This window comes from Equus caballus, chromosome 2, assembly GCF_041296265.1.
Source record: "Equus caballus isolate H_3958 breed thoroughbred chromosome 2, TB-T2T, whole genome shotgun sequence".
NCBI classification, from domain to species: domain Eukaryota; kingdom Metazoa; phylum Chordata; class Mammalia; order Perissodactyla; family Equidae; genus Equus; species Equus caballus.
In genome coordinates this window covers 106815441-106830751 of record NC_091685.1, presented here as the reverse complement: position 1 = coordinate 106830751, position 15311 = coordinate 106815441, and the positions used below count along the sequence as shown (strand labels likewise).

The following is a 15311-nucleotide window of genomic DNA, read 5'->3' as shown; positions in this document are numbered from 1 at the left end:
GTGTACATAAATGAAACAAAAGTGGCAAAATGTGGTTAATTGTTAAAGTTGGATGATGGGTAAATGAGAGTTTATTATACTATTCTACTTCTGTTTATGTTTGAAAACTAAAAGAAAAAAATAATAGATTTGCTTTCAAGGATGAATTCCCAGACATTGATGTATTAAATCTCAAATCTAAATTGTTATTTTTCAATGAATAACATTACCATTAATGAATTAGACTCTGGTCTTCACTGATCTACAGATCTCTTCTCTATAGGCCAGTCTTGATGGGAATCCAGGTTTGGCCATAGAATCAAGAGCAATGGAACGCAAGGGGAGTTAGTGCGTATCTTCATGCCTGTGTACTTTACCTATGACAGACGGATATATCCATCAGCACTTTGACAAGATGTTCAAGTTCAGGAGACAGAGCACTCTCATTTCAAAGAAATACTAGCAATATATTTACATATATAATATCTCTGATCAATTAATTTAAATGTCTTAAAACATCGCCTCCTTTGTATCACCATATATCTGTGGTAACAACAGGTTACTACAACTGTTAGTAAAGCTAACACTTAGTTTTTAACATCATGGGCTAGGCAGTATATCAAGCACTTTACATATATTAACTCTTCTAATTTACACAACTTTATAAAGTAGGTACCATTATTATCCCCATTTTATAGATGAGAAAACTGAGTACATACACAAAGCAATTATTCAAACTTAAGCAAACTATTATGATCCTCTGAGCATTCACAGGCAATCCCTTGAGTCATTTAACATGAATAATCAATCCTATTCCTCACTTTCTTTTTCTTAACTCCCCCCTTTTTTCACAAGGGTAACTACTATCCTGACTTTTCTTTTTATTTTTCTTTATTTTTTTTGAGGAAGATTAGCCCTGAGCTAACTGGTGCCAATCCTCCTCTTTTTGCTGAGGAAGACTGGCCCTGAGCTAACATCATGCCCATCTTCCTCTACTTTATATGTGGGACGCCTACCACAGCATGGCATGCCAAGCGGTGCCATGTCTGCACCCAGGATCCAAACCGGCGAACCCTGGGGCCGCCGAAGCACAACGTGTGCACTTAACTGCTGTGCCATGGGGCCGGCTCTGCAGTATTTTCTTATTGCGTTTTTAATTTGCATTTCTCTGATTTCTAATGAGGCTGAACATGATTTTCATATGTTTATTCCTTATATTTTGATTCTTTCAGATTTAACACTCAGGGAATACCACCTATAGTTGATTCTCAAATTTGTCTCCTGCTTAATTACATACCAAGAATACCAAGAAGATGGGGCAAAGATCCTATACCCATACCCCTATCTCAGTTATTCTAGACAGAAATTTAGAACTTGATTTCTTTCTTTATCTTCCTTTCCACATCTAATAGATCAGTGAGTCCTGTTAATTTCCAAAGTGAATCTTAAGTCACTCAATTGCCATAGGTACTACCACTATTTGAGTGCAGACCATCATCATCTCATTCCTGGACTACCACAACTTCTTCGTTTTTCACATTTTGGATTTTGTCACTGCCCACTCCCCTTCATTCTTTATATTGCAGCAACAGGGGTATTAATTATTAAAACTTTTCAGAGGCTTCTGATTGCTCTGAGAATAAAATTAAAACTGCTACAATCTAGAAGCTCCTGCAGGTGTGCCTTAGGCTCTCTCTCCAACCTTATCTCTTAGTTTGCTTTGTTTATTACATGCTAGCTAAACTCCTCTTACCAGGCCTTGGTAACTACACTCCAGCGTCCCTCATCTTTAGATCCTTAACACCAGGCTCCTTTCATCTTTTTTTTTTTTTTTTGAGGAAGATTAGCCCTGAGCTAACTACTGCCAATCCTCCTCTTTTTGCTGAGGAAGACTGGCCCTGAGCTAACAGCCGTACCCATTTCCCTCTCCTTTATATGTCGGATGCCTGCTACAGTATGACTTGACTAGTGGTGCCATGTCTGCACCTGGGATCCGAACTGGCGAACCCCTTGCCGCCAAAGCAGAAAGAGCGAACTTAACCTCTACACCACTGGGCCAGCCCCTAATTCTCAGTTTAAATTCTACCTTCTTGATGAGGCTGGCACCATGGCATAGTGGTTAAGTTTGGCATGCTCTGCTTTAGTGGCCTGGGATTGTGGGTTCCGATCCCAGGTGTGGATCTATACCACTCATCAGCCATGCTGCGGCAGTAACTCACATACAAAATAGAGGAAGACTGGCACAGATGTTAGCTCAGGGCTAATCTTTCTCAAGAAAAAAAAGAGGAAGACTGGCAACAGATATTAGCTCAGGGTGAATGTTCCTCAGTAAAAATAAAATAAGTTCTACCTCTTTGATTTGTTTTCTTCATAACACTTATTAACAATCTGTAATTACTGAGTTTGTTTTTTGTCAGTCTCCTCTAATAAAATAAAAATAGTAATAATAAGAATAACAACAACAATGGCTTACAGTTATTGGCCCTTACTATTTCCCAGGCAGCACTCTATGAGTTTTAAATAAATTAACTTTTTTATTTTAAAAGATTGGCCCTGAGCTAACATCTGTTGCCAATCTTCCTCTTTTTTTCTTCTCCCCAAAGCCCCCCAGTACATAGTTGCATATTCTTTTTTTTTTTTTTTTGAGGAAGATCAGCCCTGAGCTAACAGCTGCCAATCCTCCTCTTTGTGCTGAGGAAGACTAGCCCTGAGCTAACATCCATGCCCATCTTTCTCTACTTTATACGTGGGACGCCTGCCACAGCATGGCTTGATGAGCGGTGCCATGTCTGCACCAGGGATCCGAACCGGCGGACCCCTAGCAGCCAAAGCAGAACGTGGACACTTAACAGCTGTGCCACCAGGCCGGCCCTCTTTTTTTATGTATAATGTGAGTTTTCATTTTTATTTACTTATTTTTTTTGCTGAAGAAGATTCACCCTGAGCTAACATCTGTACCAGTCTTCTTCTATTTTGTATGTGGGACACAGCCACAGCATGGCTGATGAGTGGTGTAGGTCCACGCCTGGGATGTGAACCTGTGAACCTGGTCACTGAAGCAGAGCATGCCAAACTTAACTACTATGCCACAGGGCTGGCTCCAGTTGTATATTCTAGTTGTAGGTCCTTCTAGTTGAGCTATGTGGGATGCCACCTCAGCACGGTTTGATGAGTGGTGCTGGTGCTAGGTCCGTGCCCAGGATCCAAACCAGGAAAATCCTGGGCTGCTGAAGCAGAGTTTAACCACTCAGCCATGGGGCCGGGCCCTAAATTAACCCTTTTAATCCTCACAACCACCATACAAAGTAGGTACAATTGTTATTCACACTTTACAGGTGGGGAAACTAAATCACAGTGAAGTTAAATAATTTGCCCTTAGTTTTACTGTTGGGAAGTGGCAGTGCTGGCATTTGAACTCAGATAATCTCGTTTCAGTTCAACCACTGTCAGTTTTTTTAACTGTAGGTTACAATCTGTACCTGGGTCAAGAAGTTAATTTAGAAAAAAAGAAATTTAGAGCTTCTTAAAAAAAGTGAAATGGAACAGAATAGATCACATAAGACTGTATTCATTTAGTAAGGATAAGTATTGGTTTGTGAAACTTTTTTTTTTTAAGAAACCAGTATTCTTTTTTTTTAAATGATTTTATTTATTTATTTATTTATTTATTTTTGAGGAAGATTAGCTGTGAGCTAACATCTGCTGCCAATCTTCCTCTTTTTGCTGTGGAAGACTAGCCCTCAGCTCACATCCGTGCCCATCTTCCTCTACTTTATATGTGGGACGCCTACCACAGCATGGCTTGACAAGCAGTGCATAGGTCCACAACCAGGATCTGAATCGGCGATCCCAGGCCGCTGAAGTGGAATATACGAACTCAACCCCTGTGCCACCTGGCTGGCCCTACAGTTTGTGAAACTTTTGATTCAGGTATACGTATTAAATCACGAGGTCTGAAAGCCACTGCACTGTGCATTCTGCCTCTCTGTGTAGGTCCCTGAACTGACCAGTTCACCAGTGTACCTCCAGAGTCTAGCCCAGTTACTGGGCCACAATAAGTACTCAGCAAATATTTACTAATTGGTTAAAATAAGCAATGATAAATATTAAGAAGCTGATAAAAACTTTTCCCTAATTTCTTTACAAAGTTTATTTTTCTGATGTTAACCATTGTAGTTCATCTGAACTAGAATTTAAAGATCTCATTTATGTTGTGCCAGTTTTCATAAGACTATATTAATATTAAATATAACTGGATAGCAGGAAGAATTCAAAAGGCTTACTAACCCCTTCTACATGATATTGTTTGAAAATCCCTGTTCTTTGAAAACTAGAAGGAAAAAAGTTATGCTTCCTTGAAAAGTTTATTTTAGAGTATTTTAAAAAGAGATTAAATATTACTTATTATTTGTGTTATTACACATTATTGTAAAAGAAAAAAAGACTAAATAGTGTGCCAGGAGAGGGAGACAGTTTTGAGTATCAATCCTAACTATTATTGACAGAGAGTTCTTAGGCAAGACACAAACTTTTGAGAGTTCCTATTTCTGTTAAACTGGCCTATTAAAACCTACCTAAAAGTAAGGGAGCTACCTACTTAGGAACAGCAATCTGGTCGAAAGGTAGCCTAGACTTGTTTTGGGGATATGTTTGCATAGTGAGCAGAGTGCTTTTACCTATCTGCATGATACAGATAAGTAAAAAAAAGAGCAAAATTTTCTAAAGGTGCTTTTATTCTCACTTTATCTAAGATTGAATCTGTCAGTTTTATCTATTGAAGGGAAGGTGCAAAGCCTTTCAAACACACATTGGCATTGACCCTGTGTTGAAGGTTAGAGATAACTGGAAGTATTTAGTACTCATCCGAGCATTTAGCTCATAATTAAAGCTATTATTATGATAAACAGGGCCCAAGGCTCTGTGACTTAGAGGTAATGATAGTTCAGTATATCCAGTTAAAAAATCGGTCTTTTAAAAAGTCATTACTTTATAGGAAGTTAAAAAAATCTCTGGGCTCAGTTTTATCTTCTTGGACTGCAGGACTTTGAAACAGATTGTATCTAATGAATTCTTTGAAACTTCTCTAGCATACAGTACAGCTAATTGCACATTGGCTGTTTGCCAGCCTGAACCTAAATTGCACTGGTAATAAAAACAAAGATCTTGATGTTCTCATGGGACTTTAATTTCCTGAGACACCAAGGGGAACGGGAGAAGGAGTGGGTTCAAGCATCTGAGGATATAATAGCATACTCTAAACAGGAAAAACAAGATTCATCTTTTACAGGCTCATTTGAACAATGTGATTATCAAGTCTGTATAAGGATAATACTTCAGGTGTTTCATAACTTCTGAGGGCCTAGAAAACCATTCTCCCTTCTTTGAAAAGATAACCCTATACCTGTGCTCTAGATTCCAGTTTTCTATCACACACACACACAAAAATCAGGTTTCTAACCTCAGTATTCAGTAAACTTAAGGTCACTTATCCTGGACTATGGATTTAAAAGCAATAAAAATAAGCAGTAGTAGCTAAGGTCTTTGGTAAGCATTTTACAAATATCATCTGATGTAATCCTCACAATAATTTTATCAAATAGCTCTAAGTGGAGGCAGAGAGGCCAGTTAAGAGGCCGTAATAGGGGCCAGCCCCAGCGGCCTAGTGGTTAAGTTCAGCATGCTCTACATTGGTAGCCCAGGTTCACCCAGTTCCCAGGGGTGGACCTACATGACTTGCCAGTGGTCATGCGATGGCAGTGGCTCACACACAAAAAGAGGAAGACTGGTAAAAGATGATGTTAGCTCAAGGGGAATCTTCCACAGCAAAAAAAAAAAAAAAAAAAAGGCTGTAACAGTATTATAGTAGCTTGATGGCAGCCTGGAGTAAGGTGGTGACAGTGAAGAAAGCAGGACTTGATAGACACTTAGGAGGTATAATCAACTGCTCTTAGTGAGAGCCTAGAAAGCTTCCCTGTAGATGCTTGAGAAATATTGGTAAATGAATAGATTAGGGAGAGCAAGGGAAAGAGGTGTGTGAAAGGATGACTCCTCATTATATGGAGTGGAAGGAGGTGCCATTCACAAAGATAAGGGAAAGGGAAGAAAACCTGGTTAAAGGATGTACCTCTCTCACATTCTTACTGATAACTGGCTCTCCCACTCCCATTGCCTTGATGGCAATGTTTTAAACCAAATAACTTGTTCCTCTAGGCTAGACGGGGACCTTACCCAAGGGCGAATAATCTGTAGGATGGATAATGACTTGTGTGACCTGGCTACAAAAAAAAATTGAGCCAATCAGTCTGTCTTCCTTGATTTTGAACTAAGAAGCAGAGGAAAGATCTGGCAATTAGCAGCAGAGGCCAAATGACTTAATGTAATGGAGGTTCAGCAATGGCAAATTAGGTCAGTCAGGGTCCCATCAAAAACCAGATGGGGAGCTCAAACTGCAAGATTTGAAGAGAGTTATTAAAAGGGCCATTTACAGACGGGCAGGCAAGAGTCAGGGAAAACAGCAAGGGATAGTGCAGCACTCCAAGGGCTAGCAGTTACTACTCCTAGGCCTGAAGGGGCAAAGGGAAGGACTGGAGAAATTAAATTTACAAAGAAGGTTCTGCAGTCAATCCTTGGGGACGCAGCTTGGGGAATAAGGACTATGACCTCACTTTCCTCTGGCCTCCAATCTCCTACAGAGACCTCCCACTGCCTGAACCCACCGAGATACCAACAAGGGCGAGGGCATCCACTGGTGCAATCTGGACAGGTTAACCCTCCTGCGCGCAAGAGCAGGAAAAGGGTGGAGAGCAGACATGGAGGGGCAAATAGAAGCTAGGGGAAGTTGTTTCCAAGAAGCAGTATGTGGAAGCAGTAGTTATTAATGTGCATTTAAAAGACGGTCAACAAGGAGCCAACTCCCTTCAATGACATCAGTGGCACTGCACTACAGTGAAGATCCCAAACACCTACTATTGGGTTCTTTAGAGACCTTCTGAGGACACATTTACCCTCGGGACTAATTGCCTCAAGGAACTCAAGGGTGGGTTTGGGAACATATTTTGTGTTTTTTTTAAAAATTTTTTTGAGGAAGATCAGCCCTGAGCTAACATCTGCTGCCAATCCTCCTCTTTTTGCTGAGGAAGACTGGCCCTGAGCTAACATCCATGCCCATCTTCTTCTAGTTTATATGTGGGATGCCTACCACAGCATGGCGTGCCAAGCCATGCCATGTCCGCACCCGGGATGTGAACCGGTGAACCCCGGGCTGCCGAGAAGCAGAACGTTCGAACTTAACTGCTGCACCACCGGGCCGGGTCCTGGAAACATTTAACTGTTCTTCTAAATTGTTTTTTTCCTTTTTTTTTTTAAGGATATGCAGTCACCAATCACCCTGAACCTGACCAAGCCTCACCACCAGAGCTACGCCTATGACCTTTGCCTTATTTTTAATGCCAAGATCTCTCCAGGAGGAGCTTAGGCCTTATTACTCTAACCTGTAGTGTGTGTGGAAGCATGTTTTCCAATTGAGCCTGTGCAAGCCAATATCCACCTCTCCCTTTTGAATATTCATTCCTTATCCGAATAAAAGGTCCCTGCTTTCCTTTGGCTGGGGACGCCATGACTTTGGAAATGATTCTGCACGGTCTCCGATTTGCTGCAACTATACTTTACTTTGTGAGACAACTACTTCTGGTGGAGAGTCTTACTTAACTTGTCAGGAGACGTACCCACTTTGGTTTCGGTAACACCTCCAGTTCTTCTCTCCCTTCAAGTACAACCTATTTCCAAGAAAGTCCTCCTGTGTTTCATTAAAGCACCTTTACGATTTTTCACTTTAAAAGAAAAAAAAAAACAGCAACAACAAAACCACCAACCATGGTTAGGTAGCTCATACGAATCTAACTTCGGAGAACCATTCCACACAAGCTTTTTCTCAAATGAATCAGTCTTTAATCCACAACTATTTAAACAGATGGTAAAAGACAATGTGCTCCCTGAGTCATACCGAGTGCGAATTTGTCTTTTGTAAGAGAGTCAACCATTACCTGGCAGGACTCCAAAAGGCTGATTCTAACAGGAAGAGCAGCTAGTTGGTAGTTAAAAACACAAAGCTTTACCAATAACGGAGCTAGTAAAAATGGAGCTTTTCTGGGAATACAGGTGGAAGTACAATCCCTATCTAATTGGAAATAGGTTTGGGAAGTTGCTTAGAGTCAAGTAAATTGGAAATTAATCATATGGAAAATATTGTTTACAACTGTTGTAAGGTATGAAAAATTTATTCATCTTAGGAAAACAAAGAATTTATGCCACTACTACTAAAGTCAAGTGTTTGCGTGGATCATGAAAAGCTGTGGGCTGCTCTGAAAGAAATGGGCACGCCTCAGCACTTGACTGTCCTCATGCATAACCTGTTTTGTGGACAAGAAGCCACTGTCAGGACCGAATATGAAGAGATAGAATGGCTTCCTATAGGCAAAGGGTCAGACAAGGGTGAATTTTATCTCATCTGTTTAATCTGTACACAGAACGTGTCATGAAAAACTGGCCTAGACTCAGATGAAGGAGGAGAGAAAATTGGTGGAAGAAACATCAACAATCTAAGATATACAGATGATACCATCTTACTGGCAGAAAGCAGCAATGACTTGAAAGGACTTCTGATGAAAGAAAAAGAAGAAAGTGCCAAAATAGGAATGCATTTGAACATCAAGAAAACAAATATCACCACTACAGAAGAACTAGACAACTTTAACGTAGACAATGAAGATATTGAAAGCGTTTAAAGATTTGTTTACCTTGGTTCGGTCATCTATTTATTTCTTTACCTACTTAAGGAAGATTAGCCCTGAGCTAACTGCTGCCAAGACTGGCCCTGAGCTAACATCCGTGCCCATCTTCCTCTGCTTTATATGTGGGATGCCTACCACAGCATGGCTTGCCAAGTGGTCCCATGTTCACACCTGGGATCCGAACCCCTGAACCCCGGGCCACCGAAGCGGAACGTGAGCACTTAACCGCTGCGCCAGCTGGCCGGCCCCTTGGTCATCAACTTAAATGGAGACTGCAGCCAAGAAATCAAGAGAAGACTGAGACTTGGAAGGGCAGCAATGAAAGAACCGGGAAAGATCATTAAGTGTAAGGAAGCGTCATTAGAGAATAAGGCCAAGATTATCCACACTCTTGTATTCTCCATTACTATGTACAGGTGAGAAAGCTGGACAGTGAAGAAGGCTGACCGGAAAGAAATGGATTCATTTGACCGAAATATGCTGTTAGAGAAGAGCTCTATGGATACCCAGAAAGACAAACAAGTGGGTCTTAGAGGAAATTAAGCCTGAACTATCGCTGGAAAAACTGATAAAATTGAGGCTGTCCTGCTTTGGGCACATCATGAGAAGGCAGGATCCTTGGAAAAGACAATCATGCTGGGAAAAGTAGAAGGCAGCAGGAAAAGAGGAAGACCAAACCTGAGATGGACTGACTGCATAACAGAAGCCACAAGCACAGGTGTACAGAAGCTGAGTAGGGCTGTTGAGGACAGGACACTGTGAACATCACTCATTCATGGAGCAGGAGCTGACGTGACAAAACTTAACTTCTGACTAAATAAAAATATTAATCTCGAGTTGAATGTGTTAAACAAGATTCATGCGAGGGGAGTCCTGCACAAATTTTCTGCAGAGTTTGGTACCCTAAAGGAAGCCAGGAGAAACTGCTGTCAAGTCCATACAAATGGCAGATACAGATATTTAGAGGGGGAGCTCCCTCAGCCAAAAAAAATCTCACCAGGCCGACCCGATTCTGAGCGACCATGCACCGGAACACAACATTATTAACTCATGAATACACGCACATGGAACCACTATAATCCCTCATTGAATCGGAGTGCCAAGTAGAAAGCTCTTATCAGATTTTTAAAATCAAAACATTCGTACCTTTTTAACATACATCCATCTCAGAAAAAAATATTTGGAACATGGTTAATTTGTAAACAAGTGTTCTCTCTACAAATTAAAGGAACAGGTAATAATTTTTAAAAAGTTGGCAAAATATGAACTGTTTGTTTTAGTCAAGAGCACTTTAAAAATATTTCAGCTCGTGGGTGGGAACCGGGGCGGGGAAGGGCACTAAACCGAGCATCAGGGCAAAGGTTTCAGAAATAGTTACCTACAGATTACACCGTTTTCATTTTGGACGCGGCTAAGATTACAGGTGACCGCGGTGCCCCAAAGCGCCAGGTGGAAACTTTTTCCCGGGGTGACGTGACAGACGGAAGATTCAAAGCAGCCCGCTCCGAGACCCCGGCCCGTTCTGGACGCGCCCAGGGTCGGCGGCCGAGACGACCCCGCCCCGCCGCAGGGCGTGGGGCCCAGCGAGCGCCCGCGCCACGTGCGTGACCTGCCCCGCCCCTCGCCCGCCGCGAGTCACAGAGGCCGGGGCGCGCCCCACCCCACCCCGGGCCGGCAGCCGGGGACTCGCCCCGTTCGCCCTCCTCCGGGTCGGCTGGCCGCTGGGGCGGGGCCGGCCCTTAGGCGGGGCGGCACCCAGGCAGGCTCGTCAGTCAAGCACCGCGGGCGGCGGCCTGGCGAGCGCACGAGCCGGTGAGTAGCCACGTCACGCTCATCCGGGAGGCCCCGCCCCCGCCCGTCCTCTCGGACCGCCCCCTCCACGCCCCCGCGAGCAGTTACCGGCTGTCGGGGCGCGCGCCTCCCCTACTCCGCTAGAGGTCCTCCGGCGCCGGCTCGCTGCGCGTCCGCCGCCGCCCGCGCCAGGTGAGGGCTCGCGGCTCCCGGCTGCGGCGCCCGGCGCGTGTTGGCCGGCTCGGAGCGTGCGCTGCTCGGGCGGGCTGGGCCGGCGGGCGGTTAGCGCTCCGTTCGACGCGGGGAGGGGCGGCACGCCGGGCGCTGCACGGCCTCGGCCGACGCGGGCGGCGGTGGCGGCGGCGGCGACGACGGCGGTCGGGCTCTCGGGTCCTCTGCCCCGGGCCGGAGCCAGTCGGTACCCCGGCGGAGAGGCCGGCAGCCGGGCTCCCCGGCCCCGGGCTCTCCCCGGCTGGGGCAGCTGCGGCAAGGAGACGATGTCTGCTCGCGCCCCGGTGCCCGCCGCTCACTCTCGGGGGGAGCTGTCCGCGGCGGCTGCCGAGAGGGAGTCGCTGTCGGCCGCGGCGAGCCGGCAGGCGGAGCAGCTGCCCCCGCCCGAACGGGAGGGCAAGGAGGCGGCGAGGGAGGAGAGGGCCGCGTCCGCCACCAGCGCGGGGGCGCGGGGAGAGCCGTCGCCGGTGCCGGTACTGGGACACAGCGTGCCCCAGGCGGCCGTGCCCGTGAGGCCCCTGGCGGTGCACCTGGCGCACAAGACCCGCGGGCCGGGGGGCCCCTTCGGCGGAGAGCCGCCGCCACCGCTGTCGCGGGACCCGACGATTAAAGACGCCCGGGAGAAGGAGGCGGCGGCCGGTCCTGAGGAAAAGCTGCGGCGGCCGCCGCCGCCCCCGCCTAAGGAGAATCCCTGGACCAAAAAGCCTCCCCAGCACCTGTCCCCCGCCGGGACGGGGCCGCCGCCGCCCCCACTGGAAACCCTGGAGGCAGGTCGGTGGCTCCCCTGCGGTGGGCACTGGGAGGGTGTGTGCCGGGGCGACTCGCGTGGCGGCCGAGGCTGGCTCGGGGCTGGGGGAGGGGCGAGCCTCCTTTCGCTGTCAGTCCGAGGTATTTCGTTCCAAGGTGTCATTCATTCTGCCTATTTACATAAATGGACATTTGGGAAGGGAGCGGCAGGAAGAGGTGGGACCTCGGCTCTCCTTGACCTGAGGGGGTGCGTAGCTTGGCGGCCCGCCGGGCCGGCCTCGATTGGATTGCCCCCACGTGTTAGTGACTTGGGAAAGCTAACTTTAGGTGGATCCTGCCGTTCATCCTATAGAAAAGTTTTTGTGGGCCTTTTGGAAAGGGTGAAGCAAGTCGGAACAAGGGGATTGATTTGCAAGTGGAAGCGCGATTGTGATTTTTTTTTTTTTATTGTGAAATAATCGATAAGCTGAAAATCTCAGTATTTTCAAAACACTGCCAAGTAGTTGTGTTAAAAATGAGAGTCTATACTGTGGTTGCTGCTAAAATGCTTTGAGTTATGGTTGTGGTGGAAAATAATTGAAATGGAATAGTTGTCATGACAGTGGCTGGCACCTTGGGTAAATGGTAGTTTTCTAACTTTTGGTTAGGCTTCCTTCCGTTTAGAGGAGATTAGATTATGCCCCTGCACTTGATTGCTGACCAATGCAGTGTGGCCCTTCGTGTTTTATTTTGGTTGTAGTAACTGTAGGTTTTTTGTTTTTTTAAGTGGAAATACTAAATAAAACGAAGGCAAAAAGCAGTGTCTTCTAGTTTTGCTTTCTAAATTAATTTGTAGCCAATTGAACTTTTTATATAGAAATTTACAGCTGTTTATTTGCAAAGCTTGACTTTTTCTTAAAAAAGGTTAATAGTGGGAAAGGGAAAATTTGAGCATGTTTACAGGGTTGTGACGATCAAATGAAATGAAGGATGTGGTATGAATGTAAGTTGATCGTTACATTGTATTGTGGGTATATTAACATTTCTTCAGAGGAACTCCAATAGAGTGAGATTAGTGTTAAAACTGATATCTTTAGCTTTTATGCTACAATACTTATTATTCATAATAAATTTTGACATTTGCAGAAAAAGCTACTTAAACATTTGCTCTAAATTTAATATTGCCATCGTTCTCTCCTAGCTGCAAAGGTCTATTTGTTTACTACTATTAGTAAACTGAATACAGTATACAGTATACAGAATACAGTATATAATATAGATATAATTATATAATATAATATATTATTATATAATATAATTATTTATATATTATAATATTATTATATAATATAATATATATAATACAGAATACAGTATACAGTAACTGAAGAGAAGGAAAGTCTTAAAGCAAAATCTCCATAAAGTTTAGCAAAGAGAAAGACAGCCGCAGTGAATCTTAATGGCTGTCTCACCTCACTACTTTTAGACTTAAACACAATTATATATTGTATTCAGTGAACTACCCAAAAACCCTGAGGTCTTGGTTGAGTGTAAAATCAGTTTGATACGTTTTAAAAACTTTTAAAGTCAGGCTCAGGAATTTTAATTGGAAATGACCTTGTGAAAAATGTTTAACAGCTTAATATAATTAAACTACAGGTGCCTTCATTGGGGATTTTGGTCTTTGTTGGAGATTAAGAACAAGCTGATGCTTGATGTATGATGTGGTTCATGGGAATTTCAGTTTTGCTGATATCTCTCTGTAGGCAACTCTTTCTGTTCTTGGAATCCATTCTGTGCTCACAGGAGTACAGTTCTTCAGACTTAGAGTAGCGTAGTGACTTTATAGTCTCTCCCTAATACTGACTCTACACTCTTCTACCACAACTTCTATTTGTAGTTGAATAGTTGAGGTAACTTAGATGAAAGATTATGAGAAGCTTGGGTTCTACTCTAGATATTGTTACTAACTAGCTAGTTGATTTCTGGCAAGGGTTTTGGGCCTTGTAAATGAATGAAGTGGATGTATTCACCTCTTCCTGTTCTTACTACCACAGTGCCATCTATAAGCTGGGTGCTTTGGCTTCCTATTTTCCTAAGCAAATTTGCCACTTCAAGAATAATGAAATAGGAGCAGAGGACCTTTAGGGTCCAGAGTAGGTGCAAACTAGGGAGTGTTAAGTTAGCACAATAATCTATTAGTAGGGGGCCTGTATAATTTAGCCTGCAAACTGAGATACTCTTGAGAGGAAAAGAGGAGGATATAAATTATGCTGAAATAACAGACTTACACCATGTCTGTCCCGGGAAAACCTGGATTTAATGTCACTCTCTTAATGAAGTATAAGGATTCCATTCACCACATTTTGCCGGGAAGTTTATTATCAGAGAGAGAAACATTATAGGAAGTGTAGGGGAGTATTTTGGGACCGGTAATCATGAGTTTTCTCTGTTAGAACCTGCAGTTCTAACTCACCTGCAAGTGAAACATTCTTGCTTTTTCACCCCTTGTGAGATGCTTTCTTCCACGTTGGGGATGGTGCCGGCCTGTGTATAGCTGTTTCTGGCAATCCAGATAAGCCTTCTTTCAGCCAAAGCCTGGCCCACCCAAGAGGCCTAGAGTAGTGTCACTGCAGTCTTACATTCAGTCAGGAGACCAGAAAGACTTGTCTCCCAATCCATCCTAACATTTTTAACAGTAGTTTTATTTATTTTGGAGGCCTTTAATTAAAATCACAACATGGTATTTATTTTATTTTTATTTTTATTTTTTAAAGATTGGCATCTGAGCTAACAACTGTTGCCAATCTTTTTTTCCCCCTGCTTTTTCTCCCCAAATCCCACCAGTGCATAGTTGTATATTTTAGTTGTGGGTTCTTCTAGTTGTGGCATGTGGGACGCAGCCTCACAGTGGCCTGATAAGTGATGCCATGTCCGCGCCCAGGATCTGAACCAGCGAAACCCTGGGCCGCCGAAGCAGAGCGCGTGAACTGAACCACTCCACCACTGGGCTAGCCCCCAGTATGGTATTTATTAATAACCTGTAGCCTTGGTTATATTTTGCATGTTAAAAATCAGCTTTCTAAAATAATTTTAATTCTTTTACTCATGAAAACATAGTCTGTAAAAATATTGATTATTCCATCTTTTTTCATCCTTAGTCTTCTCTTATCCTCATCAGCCCTCTTTTCTCCCAGTGTTTGCTTCCCAGAAACCTCAAATAAGCTTACTGTTACTATTCTAATAACATTTTAGTAAGCTATATAAATGATACATAAATACACTCTTCTTGTAAAAACAGAACTTTTGATGCCCCTTTCACAAAAGAGATAATCATGTTACCAGTTTACTTGGAATATTCTTTCAGACCTTTCTTTTTTTTTTTGAGGAAGATTAGCCCTGAGCTAACTACTGCCAGTCCTCCTCTTTTTTGCTGAGGAACCCTGGCCCTGAGCTAACATCCATGACCATCTTCCTCCACTTTATATGTGGGACGCCTACCACAGCATGGCGTGCCAAGCGGTGCCATGTCCGCACCCGGGATCCAAAGCTGCGAACCCTGGACTGCTGAAGCAGAAGGTGCGAACTTAACCGCTGCGCCACTGGGCCGGCCCCCTCTTTCAGACCTTTCTATGCAGCTACTTCGAAATAGTGTTTTGTATATGTGTTTAGAAATAATATCATTCTCCATTTTTCATTTAAAGTGTTAGTTGATCCTTTTATTTTTCCTGTTTACAATTAGTGAGGTTTTAAAAATTTTTTATTGTGGTATAATTGACATATAACATTATGTTA

General features: G+C 43.8%; 1 protein-coding gene and 1 long non-coding RNA gene across 51 annotated transcripts in view; one reads left to right on the top strand and one right to left on the bottom strand.

The window, feature by feature from the left end:
- The window catches only part of LOC138922931 (uncharacterized), a 28733-nt gene extending 18383 nt beyond the window's left edge, over nt 1–10350 (bottom strand). The window contains exon 1 of the long non-coding RNA XR_011436061.1: nt 10151–10350. This is a non-coding gene — a long non-coding RNA (uncharacterized lncRNA). The remainder of the gene's footprint in view (nt 1–10150) is intronic.
- Nucleotides 10351–10390: 40 nt separating this feature from the next.
- The window catches only part of LARP1B (La ribonucleoprotein 1B), a 138577-nt gene continuing 133656 nt past the window's right edge, over nt 10391–15311 (top strand). For 26 of the 50 annotated variants that reach the window (XR_002806512.2, XR_011435959.1, XR_002806515.2 and 23 more), the window contains exon 1: nt 10730–11561. Coding sequence is in view for 17 of the 50 variants with exons in the window: in XM_070259123.1 (XP_070115224.1) it covers nt 11057–11561 (505 nt within the window). In the remaining 33 variants the exon portion in view is untranslated. Of the gene's footprint in view, nt 11562–15311 lie in introns of all 50 variants that reach the window. The other 24 variants (XR_011435918.1, XR_011435877.1, XR_011435966.1 and 21 more) reach the window with 4 other exon arrangements.